We start from the raw sequence: 25,604 nt of genomic DNA on the forward strand, positions 1-25,604 counted from the left end.
AAGAAGCCAGCCCAGATCGGCCTACAGGGCTACAAGAGTATGATTCACCACTAGCTTTGATCACCAAAAGAACCTCACTGAAACTACAGCATATAGCATACAGCACGGCAGAAACAGAGTAGGAGGCTAGCCAGGTTAGAGAAATCTAAGGCAAGGATGGTGAAAACAGGCTTAGCAGTAGGCCAACACCAGGGAGTGCCAAGAAGTTCACAGTCAAAATAAAGTCAAGGGCCACACACCAGGCAGCAAAGGTGTATATGAGGGCAGAGGTCAAGAACTAGAGGGTGAGGCAGAATAGATTATAAACCAAGTGAGTAGCCAGAAACCAAGGATTACACCGGTACCAAAAGTCAAGGCAAGGCAAAAGCAGCAGCATCCAGGAGCAGCAGTAAGAAGACAATGGAAATGGAATGATTTCTGCCTCTTTTGTTTTCTGCTGAAGCAGAAAGAAATCCCCAACTCAAAACAGCATTTGGGAGGTGACTTACATGGGGAGATGATGGTGAGTCAGCCCACCTGGCTGATATACAGAATACAGAGTGAGCAATAAGAACCGAATCTGACGGCACAGAGGAAGGTAGGCACTGCTACTGGAGAGCTGATCCATTAAATAGGACAATAGCAACTTCTCCTTCGTTCTGGTGCTGGCATACTGGCTGCCATATGGTAGGTTCTGGTTTCACTATTACTGTCTTAAATTTGAGTAGCTGGTACCAAATGGGCTGTGGTATAAGGCTAGGCCTTCACGGTCTTAACAGTTGGATTAAAGGAGGCAGAGTACACCAGGCCACTCAATTATGTTTTTCTATATCAGGAAACATCTTCACTCAAAGGAATTACTCCACAGACACTCACTGGGTAAAGGCTTAAGAATATCAGCAATTCTCTGGCAGGCATAGTGGCTCATACCTATAATTCCAGCACTCTGAGAGACTGAGGCAGGAGGATCGTTTGAGCCCAGGAGTTTAAGACCAGCCTGGGCAACACAGTGAGATCCTATCTCTTAAAAAAATTTTTAAATTAGCCAGGTGTGGTGGCACATGCCTGTAGTTCCAGCTACTCAGGAAGATCGCTTGAGCTCAGGAGGTCAAGGCTGCAGTGAGCTGTGGTTGTGCCACCGCACTCCAGCCTGGGCAAAAAAAAAAAAAAAAAATTATTAGCCATTCTGTCAACCAGCTAAAGATTTGGCCTCTCATGGTAGTACAACCCTCAAAGGCTAGGGATAATCTCCAGGTACCCTATTACCCTTACTAATTTGGGGAAGCAGAGAATGTCTATGGCATAAGTATGTTATATTCACTTCCCAATACTGACTTTTATTCCCTCTTTTATGCTCGTTTTCTTTGTCTGCACAGCACCCAGTTTTCACCCTTGTGGTAGGTGACCCTCATATTGTATCATGATGGCCTGCTTACTTTTATTTGCCTTTCCCATTAGACTATGGGGGCAATAAAATTCCCTTCACTTCCCAATACTGACTTTCAGGTGGTTAACAGTCTGTAGGAGCACTTTGCCCCAAATAAGGTTTTGACAGAAATGCTAGGATCAGAAAGCCCAACAGGCCAGGCACAGTGGCTCACGCCTATAATCCCAGCACTCCAGGAGGCTGAGGCAAGCAGATCACTTGAGGCCAGGAGTTGGAGACCAGCCTGGCCAACATGGTAAAACCCCGTCTCTACTAAAAATACAAAAATTAGCTGGGTGTGGTGGCAGGTGCCTGTAATCTCAGCTAACTGGGAGGCTGAGGCAGGAGAATCACTTCAACCCAGGAGGCAGAGGTTGCAGTGAGCCAAGGTCACACCACTGCACTCCAGCCTGGGCAACAGAGCGAGACTCTTGTCTCAAAAAAAGGAAATAGAAAAAAAAAAAAAGAAAAAAGAAAAAGAAGGCCCCCCAAAAATGAGGCAAGGATATGAACAGCCTAGAAGAGGAAACTAAAAAAAGATTATTACTAGGTATATAAAGAAAATCTTCAAGTTCATTTGTTATTACAGAAATGCAAATTAAAATGAGATATCACTGTAAATTCAACATATTGACAAATGTTAGACAGCTGAAAAATGGCAAGTGTTGGTGAAGACATGAGGATCTGGGACTCTTCATGCACTGTTAGGGTACAGACTGGTACAGCCATTCTGGAAGCCAACCGTGTAGGACTTCATTAAAGCACCTTACCCTATGACCAAGCACTTCTGCTCCTGACTATATAATTCCCAGAAAAATTCTTATGCAGGTCCATAAAGGGCAACACAAGAAATGGTTCATCCCAGCATTCTGTGGCAGTGGGGAGTTGCGGGCCATCAAGTGCCACCACTCGGGGGATGGATAAGGTAAATGTGGTAGTCACACACTATGAAACACGATGCAGCAGTTAGAAGCAACAGGCTGGATATACATGCAGCAACATAGAAGGATGATTTTTTTCAAAAAGGGTTGAAGTCCTATCTCTTTTATTTATATATTAATTGAACCTGACCATTTGTTTCAGAAGTTAATCCCTTTCAGGGAGTCTCTCAATTATAGAAGTCCTAATTCCTATATGATCCAGTAATCTTTGGGGCTGAAACATTAAAGACCCTGTGAAAACAATGAACTCCCTGAAGTACACCAAGGGCCATCAAAGATGCCACCTCCTGTCCCCTCCATCAGTTGGTTGGTGTTCATTCACCTTCAGGGCTCCTTGGTGACGCCATCACCAACTCAACTGAATCTTCTCTGATTCCCAATCTGAGTCCATGCTCTTTCTCTGTGTCTGCACAGCACCCAGTTCTCACCCCCATGGTAGGTGACCCTCATATTGTATCATGATGGCCTGCTTACTTTTATTTGCCTTTCCCACTAGCTATGGGGGTAAGGGCCATGTCTCAACTTTATTTCCCAGCTCCCTGCCCAGTGCCTGGATCATAGATGTTTTCTGAATGAGTGCATGAATAAATAAATGAAAGACGAATAAATGAAATCACTATTTTATTTGATGGAACATGGGAGAGAAAGATGGACAGCAGCTGTCTCTGCCCTGCTCAGCCTTCTCCCACATGAAGGTCCCAACTAGGCTGCAGGTGGTTTAGCTGTGGAAAACCTCTATCTTCCTCTTCTGAGTAGTAGCTCCTTCTTGGGCTACAGAAAGTTCCCAGACAAAGCTGAGGAAATGAACAGGAGGGTGGTCCCTAAGCGGCAGTTCCTGAGATTCATGGAACTCCCTTTGGAGCCACAGCGAAATTAATTTGCTGATCAGGCTGTAATTAGATTAAAAGTGGGAGCACATGTAGGAAGGTTGGCTCACACTGACCGTGATGGGCTCTTGCTTTCAGGGTGGTGGGGAGTCACAATAAATAGGAGGGCAGTTACTTCGATCGATGTTTAGGCTTTCTGCTTTCAGTGGCCAGAGGGGGTTGGGGTGCTCACATTGTTTAGGCAAGAGCGAGAAAACCTGTGGTGTGAGCTCAGGCTTGTGTTGGGCCAGGCGCGTGTCAAAGACGGCTGGCGAGCAGCTGGAGTTGGTGAAGCAAGAAGGGCAGTGATCTCAGCTCCAGGTCATCCCTACACAATGTTGAGCTTCAGAAGAAGCTCTCCTAACTCCTCCTCCTCCCCACCCCCCACATCTGAAGCATAGGATCACTGTGATGAGTGTCACGGGTCCCAAGGAGAAGACAAAGAGTGACCTCTTCTCAACCCAGTGCACACCTCGATGAGGGGAGGAAGCGAAGAGGTCACAGTTCAGGAGGTCTGCTGGAAAGTCAAATGAGTTGTGGCTCATTCAGTAACCTGGTCTCTGGCTGGTCAGGAAAGCCGGGTGGCCCAACCAAAGGCACTAGCATTTGTTAAATCTACAAGTCCTGTGGCATGGGACATGAGCTGAGAGTAAAGAGGGCAGGGAGAACAATTTTCTTTTTAAAGCCAGATTCCCAAGGAAATGAATTAAAGATTGGGTAGGAAATAAGGTACCTGTATAGAAAATGTGCTCCAGTTTCCTCATATGAGGATAATTTTTATTTATTTACCTCAAAAGGCAAAGATCAATAATTATAACAAAGCGGCCACAGTGTGTTAGACACCTTATATTCACTATTTCAGATCCTTATAACAACTTGCGATGAGGTACCAGTCCTATTTTATAAATAAGTAAACTAAGGCTCAGCAAGATAATATGTTACCCAAGTGTACACATTAAATAAGCACAGGAACCAAGATTCGAATCCAGGTCTGTCTGAGTCTAAACTTGGTGTACATTCCCCTAAACCACACTGGCTCTCACCCAGCCGACCATCCATTGGTCTGTCTTATTATCCCATAGTTACTAAGCCCTTACTGCATAGTACCAGGAACAGTGATATTTTCAGATGGCAGTTAAAGCAAAGCAGGTCATAGCAGCTAGCTGGGATAAGAAGGAGTCTGTTTGAGATGGACAAGGGTAAAATCAGTGGTGAACCCAGACAGAGGTGATGTAATTAGGGGCAAGGCTCAAGGAAGGCATGGCACGTTAAGCAGATGGCCAGGGAATCAAGATCACCCACAACAGGGTTTCCAAGATAATCCCAATTTTACATCCTCAGCCTAGTTCTAAATACACTTCCATGTCTTTCAATTTGTGGTTCATAATACATGCTCACCAAACCTAAGGCCAGTGTGGTCAGGCCCTAGATATTAGGACTTATTATAGTATGGACCCAGACTAGGCTCTCTCTAGGCAAATGATCCGGAACAGTATGATCAGGCTGGCATATCTCTTAGACTCGGGTGAAAGTAACAATAAAAAGAAAAACAATATTAATAGCAGCAGATACCTACTTATGCACTACACTAAATAGTTTTACGTGCACTTTAATCTTTGCAACCACCTTATGCTGAGGTAGGTGCCACTGTTATTCCCATCTTGCAGATGGGGAAGCTAAGAACTTTAAGAGGCAGAGTGAGGTCTTCAACTCAGGCAGTTTCACTCCAGAGCCCCTATTCTTCACTACCATAGTATACATAAGTAGACCGGATGCTCCCAAAAGCAGGGACTGTGCCTTGACTATTTCCGTCTCCTCACACATAGAGCCTATATACAGGGCAGTCAATATTTGTTGAATCAATTCACTTCTGGGGCCTGATGTTGCACAGCAGACAACATAATGGGTTTTTAGTCAGCTTCTAGGCTTTACTTTTAGTATTGCTAAGTTTTGCACGCTGGGTTTTACAGTTGGTTTTTATTTTAATTATTGACCCATATACTTATCCCTGTTAGTTTTTATCAACACAGATTTAACCATTGCTCTAGCCCACTGAGGTTTTATTTAATGTCCCCTATTTTTTCACCCAATATATTAGTACCTCCTCAAGCTTCCTTTACTCTGTTGGAATTTATCAACGACCTCAATGAAATCAGTGATATAAAATACTGAACAGGACAAGGCCCCATGGCTCACCACTCAAGCCTGCTCTCTAGTCTGATGTCCATTCATACATAAACAATGAACCAGATCATTTACATTTATTAGTCTGACTATACTATTTTTTACATCATAATTTTACTCATATAGATGTCATTAGAGATATCCAAATATCTTACTAAAAGCCAGAAATCGTATCTACTGCCAACCCCTGGCCCACCAGCCTGGCAGCTCTGTTAAAATCAGCAGCTTATGGTACAGTTGTTTTTAAAGAAGTCTCTCGAAGAAGAGGTACAGGACTAGACCATCTCACAGTTCCTAGAGATGGAGCACCCTCCCCTAAGCAGCTGAACTGAATGAACACTGGATGCTCTCCTATCCCCAACTGCCACTCTCCATGAAGACAGCACTGAACACAGAACCCCAGGACAGAATAGAGCATTGGGCCCAGGAAGTGTACCCTGAGACTGTCAGGTTAGGCAAATGAGCTGGCACTGATTTCCAGGGAGCAGTGTCTTGAGAAGCCTGGGGTTAAGGCATGTGTCTGCCAAACTACGGGTGCATGCTGGAATTGGAATATCATTACCACAAAACAGGATTATCTTGAGCAACGATTCCAAATGGGATTAGAAATGACTCTTTGTTACTCAGAGATAATCGGTCATAGCAGTAGGGGTGGGAGAAACGTCAAGCCCAGCACACTTTTCTAGGGGCACGGTGCTGGCATTCTGGGCACTTGGCCAGCACCCTCACCCACCCTTCCTTGCTGGGGAATACTGGTTACTGTCCTGCACTGGGCTGGTGGCCATAACAAAAGCCAGCCTATATCAAGGTACCCTGCTCAGGCATCCCATGTTCTAGGGTTCCCTGCCAGTTGCTCCTACTAGCATATCTCTACTTTCCAACTTTGTGAGCCTATGCTCACAATGGTCCTTCTGGAAATGCTCTCCCCCTACTCCCTATGTTACCAATCAAATCCTGTCCATCTTTCAAGGACTGACTCCTCTGAAAGGGCCTCTTTTCATGATGCTGCCTCTACACAGCATCATCTCCTTCACAGCACTCTACGTTTTCTTCTCTGTGGCACTAACACATTCTGCCTCATTCTCCAAAGTGGGACTTTTATCCCTTTTCTGACTGTCAGCTTTTTGAGAACAAGGAGAGTGGCTTGTCTGTTTTTACATTTCTCAAAATCCATCTAATACATCATGGAGCATCAAGAAACCCTGATAGAGCCGACTTGACTCCTGGTCCCAGCATCCTTCGGTCCATCCCATGGCCTTGCTCCCTGCCCCTTCCCTCCATAGGCAGTGTAGTTCAGTGGAAAGAGCAAGGGTTTGGGGTTCAGAAAGACCCAGCTTCAAATCCTGGCTCCTTCTTTTACTAACTGGACAACCTTGGGCAACTCTGAGCTTCATTTTCCCTATCTGTAAAATAGAAATAATAATTCCTCCCTTTCAAGATTGCCCTGAGGATTAGACCCAACATGAGAAGTGCTTGACATGGGCTTGGCACACAGAAAGCACCCAATCAGCTATTGCCATCATCATTACTACAGTCAGGAGATCACACAGCACAAAGCCCAGCCTCCTTGGGCAGAAGGAAGCCCTACTCTACAGCATGAAGCCAGACCAAGAGTAGGTTAGAAGACGGAAAAGGCTCTATGCCCCTAAGGACCAACTTCCATGTGCTTGGTTAGGCTCCCTAAGGACCTACTTTCAAGCACAGGTACACTGGTACTCTACCTGCCCCACCTACAGCTAGCCAGCAAGGAAGGGCAGCCTCCCTGTGGTCTAGCTGCAAGAGCAGCACCTGCTCTTCACTCTAAGAACACCCATGGAGCTGTTGGGGTCCACAAAGGAAGGCCTTTAAAACCTCTTCTGTAGGACAGCAATCTGGCTTAGGCTATTGTTTTTTTAAAGACAGGGTTTAATGCACCTTCTCCCCTTAGTAAGGCAGAGGGAAAATAAGCAAATGCTAAAAATAAATGACTGCTGTGAGAGGGAATTGAATGGTCTTCAGCCAAGGATGGCAGCCCTTTAAAATTAACAAAGCCCAGGTACCACATCCAGGAAGGCCTTGGCAAATGCGTGTTATCCACTCATTAGCTCAGTTCCTCAGGGACCCTGGCCAAGCAGGGAAGGCAGTGCCGGGAACCAGTCCTTCCGACACTGATGAAATGCACTCGGGGAGAAAAGGCAGAAGGAGGGAGGGAGACTCTTGTGGGGAATTTCAAACAGTTCTGCTGTGCTTCATGCTCTGCCTTGCAGTTCTCACCTTCTCTGAGGGAGGGGCTTGCAAAAGCCACCACCAAGCCCAAGCAGGATCAAATCAAAATCTCCCCACACCAGCCTCCCTTTTCAGGATCTTTGGTTCCTGAAGCACCACAATGGCCTCACTATGGTCTCCCTGCATGACAGTCCAGAGATAAGGAACCCAAGAATGGTGGGGGAGAGGCAAGCTCCCAGTCTGTACCCTCAACTTTCTCCTTGCTGGAATGAAGAATCATATACTTTATGAACTTATACAAGTCCACTGTATACTACTCATAAAGTGAATTTATCACTATTCATCAGTAATTACACTTCATTACATCACTGATAGTAGGAACTGACAAATCTTCATTCCCTACTAAAAATCAGAATGCATATCACTCTAATGTGAGATATCATCAACAATAAGAATTCACAACATTCCAGGTGACCATTAACAATATGAATTAATTTTGATACTACTAACATAAATTCTCAGTATGCCACTGGTCACAATTAATAATGAAAATTAAGAGATAGATGACAGCTTTTTAAAGTTTTTAAAGTCAGTTTACTGAAGTAGCATTTACACATCATAAAATTCATCCTTTTCAAGATATATAATTTAATGAATTTTGATAATTATATACACTCATGTAACCTACACGATAATCAAGATACAGAATACTTCTCCATCATCCCCCAAAGTTCCTATATATTCTCCGCCCATTCCCAAACACTGGCAACCACCAATCTGATTTCTGTCCCTAAAGTTCTGTCTTCTCCAGAATGTCATATACAAGGAATTACAGAGTAGGTGGTTTTTTGTGTTGGTTTTAGCTTAGCATGGTGCTTTTGTTGTTGTTGTTGTTATTGTTTGTTTGGCTGTTTTCACTGTATGGATGTACCACAATTTGTCCATTCACCAGTTGATGGACATTTGCGTTATTTCTAGTTTTTGGTGGTCATGAATAAAGCTGCTATAAATATTTACATACAGGTATTTCTGCAGATGTATGTTTTTATTTCTCTTAGACAAATACCTAGGAGTTGCTATTGTTGTGTGGTATGGTAAATGTATACTTTACCGTTATAAGAAACTGCCAAAGTGTTTTCCAATGTGGCTATACCATTATGCATTCCTATCAGTGATTTATCAATATTGTGCTGTACCCTTGTCAGCCCTTGGTATTGTCAGTTTTCCTAAATTTTAGCTACCGTAGTAGGTATGTAGTGGTATCTCATTGTGACTTGAGTTTGCACTGAGTATGTTTTCATGTGCTTATTTGCCACCCATCTCTTTTTTGATGAAGCATCTGCTCAAATCTTTTGCCCATTTAAAAAAATTTGATTTTTTTAAATTATTGATTTGTAAGACTTCTTTATATGTTCTGGGTACTACTGCTTTATAAGATATATGTTTTGACATCTTTTTTTATGAATTAGAAATTATAAGAATCTAAGTCATACAATTTTTCTTCCAAACCACTATCCTCTGCACATATACTGTAATTAAGGGACTAGGAACAACTTAAACTTCCAATTTACAAACATCTTAGTGCTGCTGGAACAGAGGGCCAAGGAGTACTTAAAACCTGCTAAAACTCATGAGACTATTTTTATCTCCATTGCAAGCACCTAACAACACTAGAGCTTTAAGGAAAGCTATATCTGGAGAAATGACTGTCCTATGAACAGCTTTTGGCCCCCCAGGCTCTGCACCTCCCAAAGCCCTGTTCTGGTCCGCCAGACTTCTGGAATGGTCAACAGTCGTCACACTTCATTGCTGATCATTGTTCACTGGGAAAGGTAGGAGGCTCCCAATCCATCCCTCAGTAGAAGAGCAAATAGCGGGGCCTGTGGCTGCTTGGACATCAAAGTTGAGCAAACAGGCCTGGCAGGCCCTGCCTCTCCGCCTACACATCCTGCAAATGCCATCTGAAGGAGCTTCCCCAAGGGGGTCATGACTTTCAGCTTGTCATAGCACACATCAAAGTTTGCACCACACACGAACTGGGTGCATGGGTTCGAATCAAGTCGCCCGAGAGCGGATACTCAGCCATTGTGTCCAGTTTTAATCCTGTGTTTTCCCAAGTAATTAAGCCTTCTTGCTTATGAACTTGTGACTAAGTAAAGCATCACCGAGAGGTTGTAACATCAAAGTGCCTTCCACCGTCTGTCCATGTTTGGTAAAATTGGATTTCTTTCCCTTCGTAAAGAAAAACTAATTGAATTTAGCTGAAGGCTGTGTATATTTGCACAAGCCGGTGAAGGCTATGCTAAGTCACAGTGATCATTCTGGGACTCTGTGGCTTAGCCTTTAGCTGGACTGGGTCAGAGTGCAATATAGAATGAGACACCCAGACTCAGGCTAAACAAGTGCCTTGTGGCATGAGGCTTATAGAGGGCTCACTGTGGAGAAGGGGGCCAGACCCCCAATGACTGTTCCTTGAGTCAATACTATACCCAAGCTGTTACTAGGGCTGGCAAAACGATTGTCCTAGTAGAATGTTGGTAAAGCTTTGGCAGCACGGCTACTGAAGACAATGGCCATCACATTACTCAAGTCCTTGATGTCGGCAGTCCAAGTAAGCTTCTTAAGGCAAAAGCTGTGACTGCTTATTCTCTGAATTCCTGATAGCCTAGCACATTAGCACCTGACACCACAGAGTTTTTAAATATGTTTGCTGGATATACATAATGATAATATATATATTATAAATATAATAATATAAAAAAATGTATATATAATATACAAAGATAGAACTCTCTGTATCCCTTTTTTGCCCTATCAGGAAACTTCAACCTAAAGTAATACTCAATTTCCCTAATTACTTAATTTACAATAAATACAGCATGGTCCCATTCATGTTAAATTTGTACATAAACATATATATAACAATTTCTAGATGGAGAGAATTCAGGTGACTACTATTTTCTATATGATTTTTACAAAAACAATAAATCTATTTTCAGAAAACAGAATCTCTGGCTCAATCTTTATACAATTATCTTTTCTTTAACCAATATGATTTCTGATCTTGATCCAGTTTTCCCTCTCCTGTGTATATTTATATTTGTATTTTAATTTAAGTCACTTCAAACTCTTTTTGGAAATAAAAGGAGAAAATAAATTATAAATTAAACTATTGTACATATTTTTAAAATGTAGTTATATAGCACTGTTATTTCCTATTCAAACCTAAATAAAAAGAACATACAGATCTAGAAATTCATAAGACGTTACGCTCCTTAAGGATAGAGACTATTGTATTCTATATCCCTAAAGACTTAACATATTATTAAGCAGCATTAGCGTGAAATGATTGGGCTACTCTGAGGATCTCTCTCTTGAGCTTGTGGCTGCCTGCATCCTAAAGGAGGTGAAGGTTCTCTTTTTTCAGCCTTGAATCAAGGGTGCTCCCCCTCTATCTTCCCTTCATCAAAATCTAATTCAAAGGTGGTAGCATTTCAGGCCCGACCAATATGATTCTGGAAGGATTTGGTGATTGATTATATGAAAACCAGTACAGTTCTACTAAGGAAAAACTTATTGGCAGATTGTGCTGGTATGGATATGATAATCCTTCAAGACTACTCATAGCACACCTTAACAATGAGGCCTACTCACCCCGACCAATGTACTCCTGGTATTTCCTTTTTAACAAGTTCTACTTTTCCTTTTTCCCATGGCCCTTCTTATCTTCTAATATATTATATAGTTTACATATCCATTATACTCATTGTTTATTGTCTATCCACGCCTTTCTCTACCAAAGGACCACAACTAATACAGAAAGCAGCTCTATGTGGGCAGGGATCTTTGTTTTTCATCAATGTTATTTCAAGTACGTAGAACAGTACGTGGCAAACAGTAGGGGCCAAAAAAAATTCTGTGATAAGAACACATGAATCCAAGCCAAGAGTGTGCCATTTTCAGTAAAAATCTGTCCTCCCTAGATAGTGGAAGGAAGAGAAGGTCACAAAATGGATACTTAATTAGTCCTACGAACCAAAGCAAGTAAATACAAGCCAACACTCTCACTTTTCTCAACAAGCATCACTGATTGCTAACAGCTCTGGATAAAGACAGAGCAATCAGTTAAGCCAACAACTCATTAGATTCAAAGAGATGTGTCCCCAAAAGCACATCTACTAGCCAACTGATCACTAATTGACAGTATTCTTAAGCATTGTGCTGTTTCCTATTCAGTCTCCACCTTGAAAATACTACACACAGAAGGGAACACACCTCTCCATCTCTCCTTCTTTAGCACCACTGGCTGTTTCTTGCAGAGGGAAACACCTACAAGCTGGGGGAAAAGACTGGTGCATGTGGTGAACTACCAGTGGCATAGAATAACACGTGTGTTTGTGTACAGAGATCTAATGGGGGCATCAGGGACTAACAACCCACCATTTATAATCTGTAGCACATACATTACCTTATTTGATTCTCAAAAGAATATGGTGAGAATCTACTATGCTGCCACATTGAGTCCCCTCACACCCTCTGCTTTGATAGTATCACATACACACTGCTCTGAAATCACTGATCATACTATACTATGTCTCTTTACTTGCATTTGTTTTCCCCATTAGACTGCAAACTCCCCAAGGTCTCAGATTCTGCAAACACTAGCACAGGGCCTGGCTAAAGGCAGATATTTACTTAATATTCATAGAAATAATTAATTTCTGATGAAGAAACAGGCTATCCATGGAGCTCTGAAATTCAATTAAGGCTTGGAACCAGGACTGGACTCTAGGTCTCAACTACGAAGCCTATTTATATCAATTTTGCTTTTAAAGAATAGATGCGCCAGGCACGGTGGCTCACACCTGTAATCCCAGCACTTTGGGAGGCCAAGGCAGGCAGATCACAAGGTCGGGAGATCGAGACCACCCTGGCCAACATGGTGAAACCCCATCTCTACTAAAAATACAAAAAAATCAGCTGGGCGTGGTGGAGTGCGCCTGTAGTCCCAGCTACTCGGGATGCTGAGGCAGCAGAATTGCCTGAACCCAGGAGGCGGAGCTTGCAGGGATCCGAGGTCAGGCCACTGCACTCCAGCCTGGCAACAGAGTGAGACTCCATCTCAAAAAAAAAAGAAAAAAGAATAGGTGCTTGGAGCTAAAGAGAGCAAATCAGGAAACTGAGTGACTGAGAACAAGTCCACAACAAAGGAGCAGAGAAGAGAGACCCATCTCATGTACAGCTAACTCTCATTCAGGCTGAGGCAGTACTATCTCTATATCATAAAATCCCAGTTACATTTGTTCTTTCACACTTACAATCTTTTCACAGGTGGCCAGTACGCCTTAAACACCTACTTGCAGAAAGAATTGAAATTGGTACCTCCAACTATCAATTTTAATGGCTGTTACTAAAGCACCCAGTCTGCTTTCTTTGAAAATATCTCTTTTTGCTCTTATTTAATAAATTCTTTCGAACAATCATAGCTAGAGCAAACGTGTACTTCATTCCAGCACTTCCAGAATTATACAGACTCCAAGGCAGAAACCAGAACAGACTGAAATGTAAAGGCAGCATCAGCACTAGGCTGGTATCTGGCATCGGGAGGTAGCAGTGAGATAAAGTAAAAAACACAGACCATGGCTGGGTACGGTGGCTCACGCCTGTAATCCCAATACTTTAGTAGGCTGAGGGTGCAGGAGCACTTTAAGGCCAGGAGTTCAAGACCAACCTGGGTAGCACAGTGAGACCCCTATCTTTAAAAAAAAAAAATTAGCCCAGTGTGATGGTGCATAACTGTAGTCCCAGCTACTCAGGAGGGTGAGGTGGGTGGGTCACTTGAACCCAGGAGGCCAGGGCTGCAGCGAACCATTGATCATGCCACCGCACTCCAGCCTGGGTGACCAAGCAAGACTGTACTTCAAAAAAACCCCAAAACCCAAAAACATGGATCTTACAGGCAGCCAAACCAGGTTGTAAATCTTGTCCATGTGGCACAAATAAATCACTTTATGTCTTTGGGTTTCAGTTTTCTGAGCTACAAAATGAGCATTACATATTTTGTGGAGTGATTGTGAGAATTAGATAACTCACTACACAAAGTAAACTATTACAATCTTCATACAATAGCTACAACCCTGATAGGATCGGGGAGGGGACAGGAAAATAGCATAGCCTCCAAAGGGAGGGAAAGAAGTCCCCCATCTTCCTAGTTTCCATCAGAACCTCCAAAGAAAAAGCCCCTGGAGGAGCACTCACTGGGGACAGTAACTGCAGACTTCTCAAGATCAACAGACGGTGGTTAACAAAACATGACAATAACTTGCACCTATACACACAACCACTTACAACAGGCTTCCAAACATTTGGTTGCTACAATAATGCAAATGACTTGCCTAAGGTCACAAAGCCAATGACTGAGGGAGCTGGGATTCAAGGCTACATCTTTCCTGTCCACAGCTACTATACAGTCCAATGCACCAGGTGAAGTCCAGTACCTCCATCTGAATCCATCTCCCTGCCTCTGGAGAAGACAGCAGGGAGGCACACCAGGTGGGAGAGTGCTAAGGAGCAAGGTCTGCAGAGATCTGCCTAAAGGAGCCCTGTGTGGAAGGAGGTCTCTCACCTGTTGTTTCGGTTGATGGCTGCCACCATGAGTGCTGTCCAGCCAAGTCTGTGCTTTGCATTGACATCTGCACCTTCTGACAACAGCCTAAAACAAGACAGAGGAATATTTTCAGTGTATGGTTTATCACGGATGTAAAAGTAGAAAAAACCATAGAAAAAATGGCACAGTCAACAAAGAGAGGCTGTATGAATTGGGAAATAGAGGCCTTTGAGGACTACATTCCCAATCTCAGCTCCTCTGGCCATTCTGCCCCATCAAGGCTTCCCCTACCTTTCTCCTTCCCTTAAGTCAGTCTGTCCCCCTTATTATCTTTCAAACCCTTTGAGAAAAGAATGGTCCCTCCCTATCTTAATACTCTGACACTCTCACTCCCTTGGTCCAGAATGCTCTCTCCCTGCCCCTTTGCCTATTTGAATTCTCCCCTCATGCTATTTAATACAATCCTTATGGCTTGTGGACTCCTGAGAAGGAAGCCTTCCTTGACTCATCCAGTGCACAGCTCTTCCTTAATTTCCCAATGCTAGGAACAGAATGCCTAATGACATGTCTTATCTAGGTAGTTTTCAGTTCACAAAATGATCACATTCCTCAAGTTTATCTGTATTGTGGTTGTTTGGAAATTGAAAATCCTTCAACCCAAGGAAAGATGGAAACAATAGATTAGGTTCCTAGGAGAGTCCACACAGACCCTACCGGAATCTATATGCCAGTGCCTAACACATTGTAGAAACTCAATAATTGTTAAATAAATTAACAAACACAGAATTTAAAGTATCCCACTAAAAGTCTGAATTTTGGCTCCTAGGAACAGGGGGACCAACAATGTAGGGGTGGTTAAATAGAATGAACTGAGCACCTTCTACAAGCAGGAACTACCCCAGGTACTTTACATTCATGATTCCAGGTACTCTTGACACCACCTAAGGCGCTAAGAGTAATTGCCTCTTTTCAGGGATAAGGTAACAGGCTCACTTAGGTGAAAGGAAATGACTTGTTTCAGGTCGCACAGCTAGTTAATGGGCAGTGCAGTGACTGGTTGGCAGTGACTCTAAAGCCAGGCTCCTCCTCACCTCACCACCCTTCCTCCAGACAGAACCTGGCTCTAGATAACATGAAAGACAAACACTACACTGATTTCAGTGAATCGGTATGACATGCACTTGGTCCTGTGCTAGATTCTGGATAAGGATGAGGAGAAGACACGGCTCAAGACAGTATATCAAAGAACACAGTGCCAAGAAAAGGAGGAAGGGGTTTGGGAAGCTAGGAGGCTGTTTTTCAGTGGGTTCTAGCCAAAGGACGGAGAGTCCAAAGGCTTGGGTTTGAGTCCTAGCACCATTCTTGTGCCACGATCTATAGTAAATGTCCCTACAGACCAGGTCAAATAAAATCTCTGTGTTGCTGATGTTAGCAGGTAACTAAGGCTTGAGAGGATGATGAGAAACATCATGTACTAAGGCTTCTCTCAAATACTTTCAAAGGTACTGTCAAAGCCCAAGGGGGAGACAGACCACAGAACTGCACATCTCATGAGTGCTACGAATGGGACTTTGCGTTGCAGGTGCACAACAAGGAAATTTAACCCAGTCTCAGTGGCCAAAAAGGCCTCTCTGGGGAGGTGCTGATAAAGGGGAACTGGCCAAAAAAAAGGGGGTGAGGGAGGGGAAGGAGTATTCCAGGTACAGGCGGTCCTCCTCACCCAGAGCAGACATGGGGTACATGAGACCCCCTAAGATGTTTGGTATGACTGGGGCACAACATGTGAGGGGAGAGTATTAAGAGAGGTTAGGAAACCTTCCTTTCTTACCTCTAGTTTGGAGGATTTATTCTGGTGAAGGTCTCTTACTATATATAATGTTAAACTTCTTTTATGCAGAAACAATTTTCTATGGCCAAGAATGTTAAAGAAGCTAAGAATCCTGTCTAATTTACAAAACCTCTTCTCCTCGTTTAGCAGGTCATGTAATATGGTAGAGAGCGCATGGTTCTGACCCTATGATCCTGATGGGATGGCCTCGCTTCTCTGACCCTCAGTCCAAAAGGCTAGAAAATCAGGATAGGCTGAAGAAAATCAGAGGCTTCTGAGGCAATGAACTTGAATAGTGTCTTGAAGAAGGGGAAGAGTTTAGAGAAGTGGAAGGAAGTGCACGTCAATCAAGGCAAGAAACAGGATATAACTGCAAAGCAGGAAAGGAACATTCAGAGACCATCGGGCAGCTCCATCTGGGTGGAAGTTCACAGCAAAGAAACAGACAGCTGCTGAGGTATGCAGAGCCAACACAAGGCCTCAAATGTCAGACTAGGAGGCCAAGGCAGTGGGCATAAACCTTTCTGAGCTAGGGGCTCTTTTGTGACTACAACTGAATTTCTTCCAGAAAAGTGCATAGGAGCACACACACTCAAAAAAATTTTTTTTACATATAATGATCAGGTGTTCACAGCCCCCATGAAATCAGTAATGGAGACTAGAATAAAAGCTCAGTCTAAAGGTTTGACAGATTCCTGGCATGCGTGCTAACTGTCCTGCACTGCCACATCTAAGAGGGATATCACAAATCTCTCCCAGTAGCTCTTGCTGTGGAGCCTTTGAAAGAGCCTCAGAACCCTCTTCAAGGACAGGCACCATGGCTCACGCCTGTAATCCCAGCACTTTAGGAGGCCGAAGTGGGTGGATCACAAGGTCAAGAGATCAAGACCATCCTGGCTAACATGGTGAAACCCAATCTCTACTAAAAATACAAAAAATTAGCTGGGCTAACTTCATTAAAATTTAACATAGAAAATTCATTAGAATTCAATAGAAAATTGTGGAAGCAGCACTGCTCTAGAGGTAGGGCTGAAGAAAGAAGATTGAAATGCCTCCTCCTACTATCCCTCAAGGGTTGAGTGCAGTCTAATAAAAAGAAGCGGACAAATACAGGGTGTTGGAGTAAGTCAGACCTTGATTTGAATTCTGATCCAGCTAGATAACTCTAAGCAAATCAACTCTAATTTTCAGTCTTCTGACCTTTGGGATAATAATCTCTAATTTACAAGATCCCAGCCTTGGGCATATAGCAGGTATTCAATACAGATCCTACTATCCTATCTCACTTCCATCATTTTGATGGAACAAAGTGTTGCACTCTCAAGCTGGTAGTGGCAAGTTGGCCAATATCCAGGGATTCTAAGATGTGATCACACAGGATGACCTGGATAATTCAGCGAGGCTGGCTCCAGGCACTTTGTTCATTCATTCAGCAATGAATCTCGGGATTCACTGAATCTCGGGAGAGTGAGGAGACCTGGGTTCTAGCTCTAGCTCTCCCACCTACTATTCTAATGCCCTAAAGGAAGGAACATCATCTGGCTAAGCATCAGTCTCTTCATAGGTCCACTGAGGATCACAATCCTCCCAGAGTCACAGGAGTTTTAGGAGGCGGCACTGAAACATGAAGGAAAGGACTCTACAAACCTGAGCGGCCATTCAGAGGAGGAAATCTTGATGTTCTTCAGTGAGACTCCAGTTTTTCAGCCCTGCCCAGCTTCTTGACTGAGCATCGTTCTTTGCAGTCTCTTGGGACTGAGGTGTAATGGAAAAAAAGCAATAATCCTGGAGTCCAAAGGCTGGAGTTCAGATTCTAGCTCTGTCATTTACTAGCTATGAAATGGAAGATATTAATCTCTCTTGTGCAAGGTGGTTTTAAGGATTAAAACAGAACTTCGTAAGGAGTGGTGGCACCTGGTAGATCAAGAAAGGACCGGGCTGGGTGTAGCAGCTCACACCTGTAATCCCAACACTTTGGGAGGCCAAGGTGGGTGGATCACGAGGTCAGGAGATCGAGACCATCCTGGCTAGCATGATGAAACCCCATCTCTACAAAAAATACAAAAAATTAGCTGGGCATGGTGGCGCACACCTGTAATCCCAGCTACTCGGGAGGCTGAGGCAGAAGAATCACTTGAACCCAGGAGGTGGAGGTTGCAGTGAGCTGAGATCGTGCCACTGCACTCCAGCCTGGGTGACAGGGCAAGACTCCGCCTAAAAAAAAAAAAAAAAAAAAAAGGACCACAAGAGAACCCAACCGCAAGTAACTCTGAAAGAGCTGGGTAGGTGCCTCCCCTGCCTCCCCTCTGTGCAGAGCAGCTCAAAAAGTTGGGATTTCACAAACCAGGTGTCCTGCATTTCACTGTGTTGCTTTGCAAGTGAATGCCCAGTGGGCAGTCATTTCAAAGTCCTGGGCCAGCTAGGGGGCGGGCTGCCCACTGACAGCGGCTGAAAGGGCCTTTGAGGCCTGAGAAAGCCACCCTTGCTCTCCCCTGTGATTTTCACCAATGGGCAAAATGTGGCAAGTGAATTAATCTCTTTTAAAAAGAGCAATGCTTGTGACAGAATATAGTATCTCCGAAAAGGTTAGGATTCCATCATCCCTGAGATGATGAGTAGAATGCTTAACGCAGGCTGCCACTCAGGCCAGAGCAGCCTGTGTCCAGGGGCTAGGGAGGCAGGGTGGGCATGGTGGGCCTTTCTGGGCTCACTCCAGACTTGTGGAAGGTCCTTCCCTAACGAACTACGTCTCCTTCTTGGCAGGGTAGCAGTAGGTGACCCCTATCGGGGGACTGCCCAGGGTAGTAGACACAAGAGTAGACCACATTAGAAGTCCAGGGTGGAAGTCAGGCATGGTGGCTCACACCTGTAATCCCAGCACTTTGAGAGGCCGAGGAGGATGGATCACCTGAGGTCAGGAGTTCAAGACCAGGCCAGCCAACAAGGCGAAATCCCGTCTCACTAAAAATACAAAAATTAGTCGGGCGTGGTGGCAGGCACCTGTAATCCCAGCTACTCAGGTGGCTGACATATGAGAGTCACTTGAACTCGGGAGGTAGAGGTTGCAGAGAGCTGAGAGCACGCCACTGCACTCCAGCCTGGGCAACAGAGAGAGGCTCCATCTCAAAAAAAAAAAAAAAAAAAAAAAAAAAAGGTCCAGAGTTGAATCCAAGCTCTTGCACAACTCTCAGGCAGTAGAGGGGGTCAGAAAAATCAGCAGCAAAGATCTCATTTCAAATCCAGGCTCTGGCAGGTGGATCACCTGAGGTCAGGAGTTTGAGACCAGCCTGGTCAACATGGTGAAACCCCGTCTCTATTAAAAATATAAAAAATTAGCCTGGCATGGTGGCCGGTACCTGTAATCCAAGCTACTCAGGAGGCTGAAGCAGGAGAATCGCTTGAGCCTGGGAGGCGGAGGCTGCAGTAAGCCGAGATCACGCCACTGTACTCCAGCCTGGGCAACAAGAGCGAAATTCCAGCTCAACAACAACAACAACAACAACAACAACAACAAAAAAAAAAACCACACAAAAAAATTCAGGCTCTGTTACTTACTAGGTGAGGAGTGGTGGATGAATGAGTGACTTAGCCTCTCTGAATCTCAACTGCTTCCTTCATTTACATGATAGCTCCTGCTCTCTAAGCCTGTTTCTGCATCTGTTAAAAAAAATGGAGAGCACCTCACGAACCCTACTATAAATGTCACATAGGGGTGCTATGAAGAGACAGTGAAACAAAATATGTAAAAATACTTGGGATGCAATAAAGCACTGTGGAAAATAGCATAAGAAGAGCTTATGCTATTCTTATCACTTTCCAATTCGTGTTCACTTGATTTTAAAGAAATGACAGAGAACTAGGATGACACATGAAAAGGTATACACAGAAGTTGGAACATAATAAGTGCTCAAAATTACTGGAGGATAGATAAATGAACTGTCTAAAATTCCCAGGCAAGGGCAGCGGTAGGAGAGGGAAGGTTCCCTAGCCCAAGAGCTGAAGATTACCACAGGAGAAAGACAAATCGGTCAGGAAAAACATAGCCTGCTCCCATCCACCAGTGATCATGGAGAGTCCAGCAGGCTAAAGACCAAAGAGGTAACAGCTATTATCACTGATTGGGGAAGAGGCGATGAAGCAGTCAAGCTTTCTCTTTCTGCTGTGAATGCCTCTGTATTGTTTGAAGTTGTGTTGTTTTTATAACAATGACCATACTATTACTCTTCTTTAAAATAAAACTTTATTAGGAAAAAAAAAAATCCTATACTTTCTTTTGAGAAGCCTTCCCTCAGATGGCCTTGTTGCCACCACAATCCCCTGTGCTAGCCTGTATCAATGTAGTTATCATACTATCCACAGGTCTAACTTCCCCAGTAGGCAGCATGTCCTTCTAGAAACAAGAACTTGTCTTCATCTCTCTGTCCAGGTGCCTGCCATAGCAGTTGGCACACCACAAAGCTCAGGGTCTGAATGAATGAATGTCTTACAGCACTTACCTACATTAACTTCTCTCCAATACTTCTGTCTGGTGCTGGAAGTTACCTGTTTTATAACTGTACGCTTGTCCTTTTCAAAGAACTCAGGCTTCTATGTATATGTAGGAGAGTGTGGGTACAGCTTCTCAGTCTCAGGGCTGAGGACATTTGTGGATATAGGCCTAGGGGCTAGAGGTCACAAATTCCAGTCATGGCTCTATCACTTGCTAGCTATGTGACCACAATAAATGTCTTTGTGGTCCTTCTCTTTTATCTGCAGTAAAAGAAGGAAACTGAATGAAATTATTTCTGAAGTCCCTACCAGCTCTATAATGTTATGATTCTAAATATGTGCGGCATCAAAATGAAAATTGAGTAGTCTCCTAGCAGACACAGCACTCAGCAAAACTTCCAAAGAAAAGACAACTCCCCAGGCTCTGTTTGTAGGAGGGAGGAAAAGAGTCCCAGAAAGGGACACAGGGGCAGTTTTGAGTTATTCTGGCTAACTAGCTCTTCCACTCAGGGGAGGGAGGTACCACTTGATTTTTCTTCCTCTTTCTTTAGGACCAATCAATACAAAGCGGCCACTGAACTTCAATGATGCATTGTTCCAACTGATTTCCGGATCCTTCACATGAACCAGCCCTCAGCTGCAGCTGGGGACGGGCTGAAGGGTAGGGAGCCCTATCCCACCTGCATCAGAGGCCTGGAAGCACTGAGCCATGCAGACCCAATCATGATTGCTATCTGGGCAACAGGGCCCTGGATGGAGCCTCACAGAAGGCCCTGTTTACAGTAATAACAGCACCAGGCCCTGCTGTCTGAGCAGAGGCAAGGTGCCTGGGGCCAGAATCCCCAGGCAGCCTCCATCTGTGCCTTATCTACCCTGCCAGCCAGGGCTGGGAGGGGCAGGGCAAGGGAGCAAAGGCTGCTCATAGACCCCCAGCCTGAGACAGCAGACTTCAGGCAGGGTCTTGGTGCTTCAACTCCATAGGCAAGGCCTCTCCAGCAACTTCTGCATTTGCTACTTGAACTGAGAACCCTTCTCCAAGACCTAGCTGGGGACCCTTCCGCAAAGAAGCTCTCCAGATGCTCTCACTCCCAGTGAGATGGCCCACGGAGCATTCTGTCTTGCCTGGAGAACCCCAAGGGAGTGAAGGCAGTGAGGGAGGGGAGAGGTTGGCAGGTATGCAGTACCTACCACAAATGCAAGTGTACTGTGGAATGTGTCTGCATGTTTCATAACTGGCTATTTCCTATCACAGAAAACTTTAAAATTTCTGAACTTAAAAGAATGATCTGCAGAGATTAATCAGTCCAAATCTTCCTTTTACACACACAGATAGGGAGGCCTAGAAAGCATCCCCTTTGGAAAAAACTGACCTATATATGAGCCTGCCTCTGTCTGTCTCTTCCAGCCTGTGTGACTGTGGGCAGACCCCACTACCGTCTCTGAACCTCAGTCATCTTACTCTATCAGCCTGCCAGCCCTATCTAACACGGGTGCTGAGATGACCAAAGGAGATAATGTTTGTGAGGGCACGTACATTTTCCAAATCTTAGTTGCTATTATGACAATTGTTCTGTTTGTTGAGGCCCACAGTGGAGGAGCTGAACCACAGCCTCAACGAATACCTGCTGGATCAACTGAATAAAGGGCAGCACTGGGTGATCATTCTTTGTCCCATCCTCTTACAGAAACTTGGCACACATTAAAGTGCTTAGATTATTTTTTAACTTTTTATTTTGAAATAATTTCAAACTAATAGAACAGTTACAAAAAATCTCACACACACACACACACACACACACACACACACACACCCCTTCAAACAGCCTTCATGCCAGGTGCGGTGGCTCAGGCCTGTAATCCCAGCACTTTGGGAGGCCAAGGCAGGCGGATCACCTGAGGTCGGGAGTTCGAGACCAGCCTGACCAACATGGAGAAACTCTGTCTCTACTAAAAAATACAAAATTAGCCGGGTGTGGTAGTGCATGCTTGTAATCCCAGCTACTCAGGAGGCTGAGGCAGGAGAATCGCTTGAACCTGGGAGGCGGAGGTTGCCGTGAGCCGAGATTGTGCCACTGCACTCGAGCCTGGGCAAAAAAAGCGAAACTCCATCTCAAAAAATAAATAAATAAACAGCCTTCACTCATATCCTGTTTACATTTGCTTCATTTGCTTTTCTATTCCTTTTCTGTTTTTTTGCTAGACCATGTGAGAATTTCAGATACTATGCCCCTTTACCCCCAAATACTTCATTGAGCATGTACCAGATGTATTGGTACATGCACCTGGTACCTAGTACCAGAGCATTCTCTTACAGAACCACTAATGAAGAGAAAATTCAGAACATTTAACATTGATATACTATTTTAATCTAATATACAGCCCATATTCAAATTTCTTCAATTATCCCAATATTCATTACAGCAATCTCCCCCTGTGATCCAGATGCAAGCCAGGATCAATATCAGGGCCAAACACTGCATATGTTTCAATTTCATCTAGGATAGTTCCTCAACCTTTCTTTGATTTTCATGATATTGACATTTTTTGCAGAGTAAGGCTAGTTTGTTTGCAGAATACCCTTCAATGTGGATAACAATTTTTGAGGTAGTACTTATTATGCATCCATTCATTCCATAAACTCTTCCTGAGGACTGATTATTACAGGACTCTGAGCAGGGCACTCAGGATACTGTGATGAATTCTGTGGTATCCTTGCCTTCCAAGCATTCACTGGAGAGCTACGCACTGGGCAAACAGCTAACATACCAGCAAGCAACCTAGAGGAAGGTGCCATGAGAGTACAGTTCAGAGCAAGCGAGCCACAGGGATGACTTCCTAGAGGCAGAGTATGCCAGAAAGGATGGGCCAGAGGCACACATTTCCATAGTGACCTCCTGGGATCCTCTATGGCAAACATCTTGGCTTCCCCAGGCAGTGTGTGCCAAGGCTGAGACTGCATGACACACGAAAATCCAACAATACAAGGCCATAAACAGGAGGGAGCGGCCCAAGGCACCTTCATCTGGGTACCCCTGCTCAGAGCTATTAATATATGCATTTCTCAGAGAGTCAGCAGCTGCTGTGGTGAGAAGCAAAGGCCTGTGCAGGACCTAAGGTGTGGGAAAGAGTCATAGGCGCCACCTACTGGCCCCACAGCAGGCCTCCTGGCTGGCTGCCAGGAAACCTGTCACACTACAGCAGTGAGACACAAAAGTGGCTCAGACTTCTCAAACAGTGTTGGTACTTGAGCCACCTTTTGTGAAGTTCAGGAATCCTACAAAATTTCCAGTAAAAAAGAGACAATGAAAAGCCAATCATAAAACCTGGCCTCTTCGGGCAAAGGTGTGGCCTTTACTCATTCAACAAAACTAAAGTTACATCTCCAAGCCAGCCTCTGTGCTGGGCATTGACAGACACTGAAATGAATCAGACATGAATCTTGCCCACAAGGAGCTCTTACTCTGAGCTGGAGGAGAGAAAATGAAACAAGTGTGGTAAGTATCACAGGTGCCCAGAGATATTTATACAGGCTCAGGGAGCACAATTCACTGTTTTGCAAAGCTCTTTAATGGTGGAGTTCAAAAGAGCTCACATTTCTTGAGCTGCCTACTACGCAAGAGATACTTGACATTTATGATCTCATTTGATCCTCTGAAAGAAGCCCAAGTCTTACAAAGGGTAAATGACTGGTTAAGATTACAAGGCCAGGTTGGGCGCGGTGGCTCACGCCTGTAATCCCAGCACTCTGGGAGGCCAAGGAGGGTGGATCACAAGGTCACGGGTTGAAGACCAGCCTGACCAACATGATGAAACCCTTTCTCTACTAAAAATACAAAAGTTAGCCAGGTGTGGTGGCACGTGCCTGTAATCCCAGCTACTCAGGATGCTGAGGCAGGAGAATCACTTGAACCCTGGAGGTGGAGGTTGCAGTGAGCCGAGATTGCACCACTGCACTCCAGCCTGGCGACAGAGCGAAACTCCGTCTCAAAAAAACAAACAAACAAACAAACAAAAACGATTACAAGGCTAGTAAGTAGCATCTGGGAATGGAGCCCAAACTCTATGGAGCCACACTGTCTTCCAGGGCTCATATGCCCAATTCTTCCCTTCTTTCCCACATTTAGCATGTGTCAGCACACCACAGTTGTCTGATGGGACCAATCACCTGACAGAAAATAAGGAAAAGCCTTAAGTGGAAAGCAGTTTACTTGAGGGATGAAGATACTTTCTGATTAGTCCTGTTTCCTAGAATCTTCTCTCTTGGAAGTTCTAGTTCCCTTCTAGTCTCATGCTGAGAACGGTCCAAGCCTATCCTTTCTTCTTTCTGGTAGTCTCCATACCACCCTACCATCACATAGTATATATTCACATTTCAAATATTACATATTCACAAGCAAATACAAAGCCTTAAAGTGTCCTTATCTTTAGGTTAAAATAAGCTCTGCAAACAAATCCAATCAAAAGGTTACAGGACATAAAAAGTCATGGATCTCAGAAGGCTGGGCTGATTACAAGCTTAACAGAACCTAGGAGTATAATGCAGCTGCCAAGAAAGCCAATGCAAGGTCGGGCCATATCAATAGAAGCATAAAATCTTTGACAAAGGGGATGATTGCCCTGCTCCTCACAATAATGGTCATGCCACACTGGAATTCAGAGGGGCACCAAAACTTTGTGGCTGTTTCATTTTAAAATGACTAAGACGAGGAGGAGACTTGAAACCACAGTTTAGTGAACCAATGCTCATACAGCTTGGAGCTCTGTCTCCTAAGAGTTTAAAATCTGGAACAGGAAAAGGAAGCCATGTAGTCCTAGAAAACAGAGCTGGGACCAAATGAGGTGAGTTGCAAAGGGAGCTAACACATGACAGCCCGTCATGTGCCAAGTGCTATGCCAGGTGCTTTCACACTATTACTTCAGGGCTAATCAGAAGATAAAACTGTTGTCTACTACTAATTACAAATTGTCTTTACTTACATTACTCCAACTGCCCAGAAAGTCTTTCCACAAAGCTCCTTGTATACAAATACTACCTATCTCTAGACTCAAACTAAAGGACACCCTGTCTGTGAAGCTGTAA

The 25,604-nt window shown here is 44.2% G+C and overlaps 1 protein-coding gene across 5 annotated transcripts in view; it reads right to left on the bottom strand.

Moving 5' to 3' along the window:
* Positions 1 to 25,604, bottom strand: part of CLPB (caseinolytic mitochondrial matrix peptidase chaperone subunit B) — a 149,174-nt gene that overhangs the window by 103,024 nt on the left and 20,546 nt on the right. For 2 of the 5 annotated variants that reach the window (XM_050756153.1, XM_050756155.1), the window contains exon 3: positions 14,227 to 14,313. The exons of 2 other annotated variants lie outside the window; for them this stretch is intronic. In XM_050756153.1, the coding sequence (XP_050612110.1) occupies positions 14,227 to 14,313 (87 nt within the window). Of the gene's footprint in view, positions 1 to 14,226; positions 14,314 to 17,683; positions 17,789 to 25,604 lie in introns of those variants that run through there. One more of the 5 variants, XM_050756157.1, reaches the window with a different exon arrangement.

Source organism: Macaca thibetana, chromosome 14 (genome assembly GCF_024542745.1).
Source record: "Macaca thibetana thibetana isolate TM-01 chromosome 14, ASM2454274v1, whole genome shotgun sequence".
NCBI classification, from domain to species: domain Eukaryota; kingdom Metazoa; phylum Chordata; class Mammalia; order Primates; family Cercopithecidae; genus Macaca; species Macaca thibetana.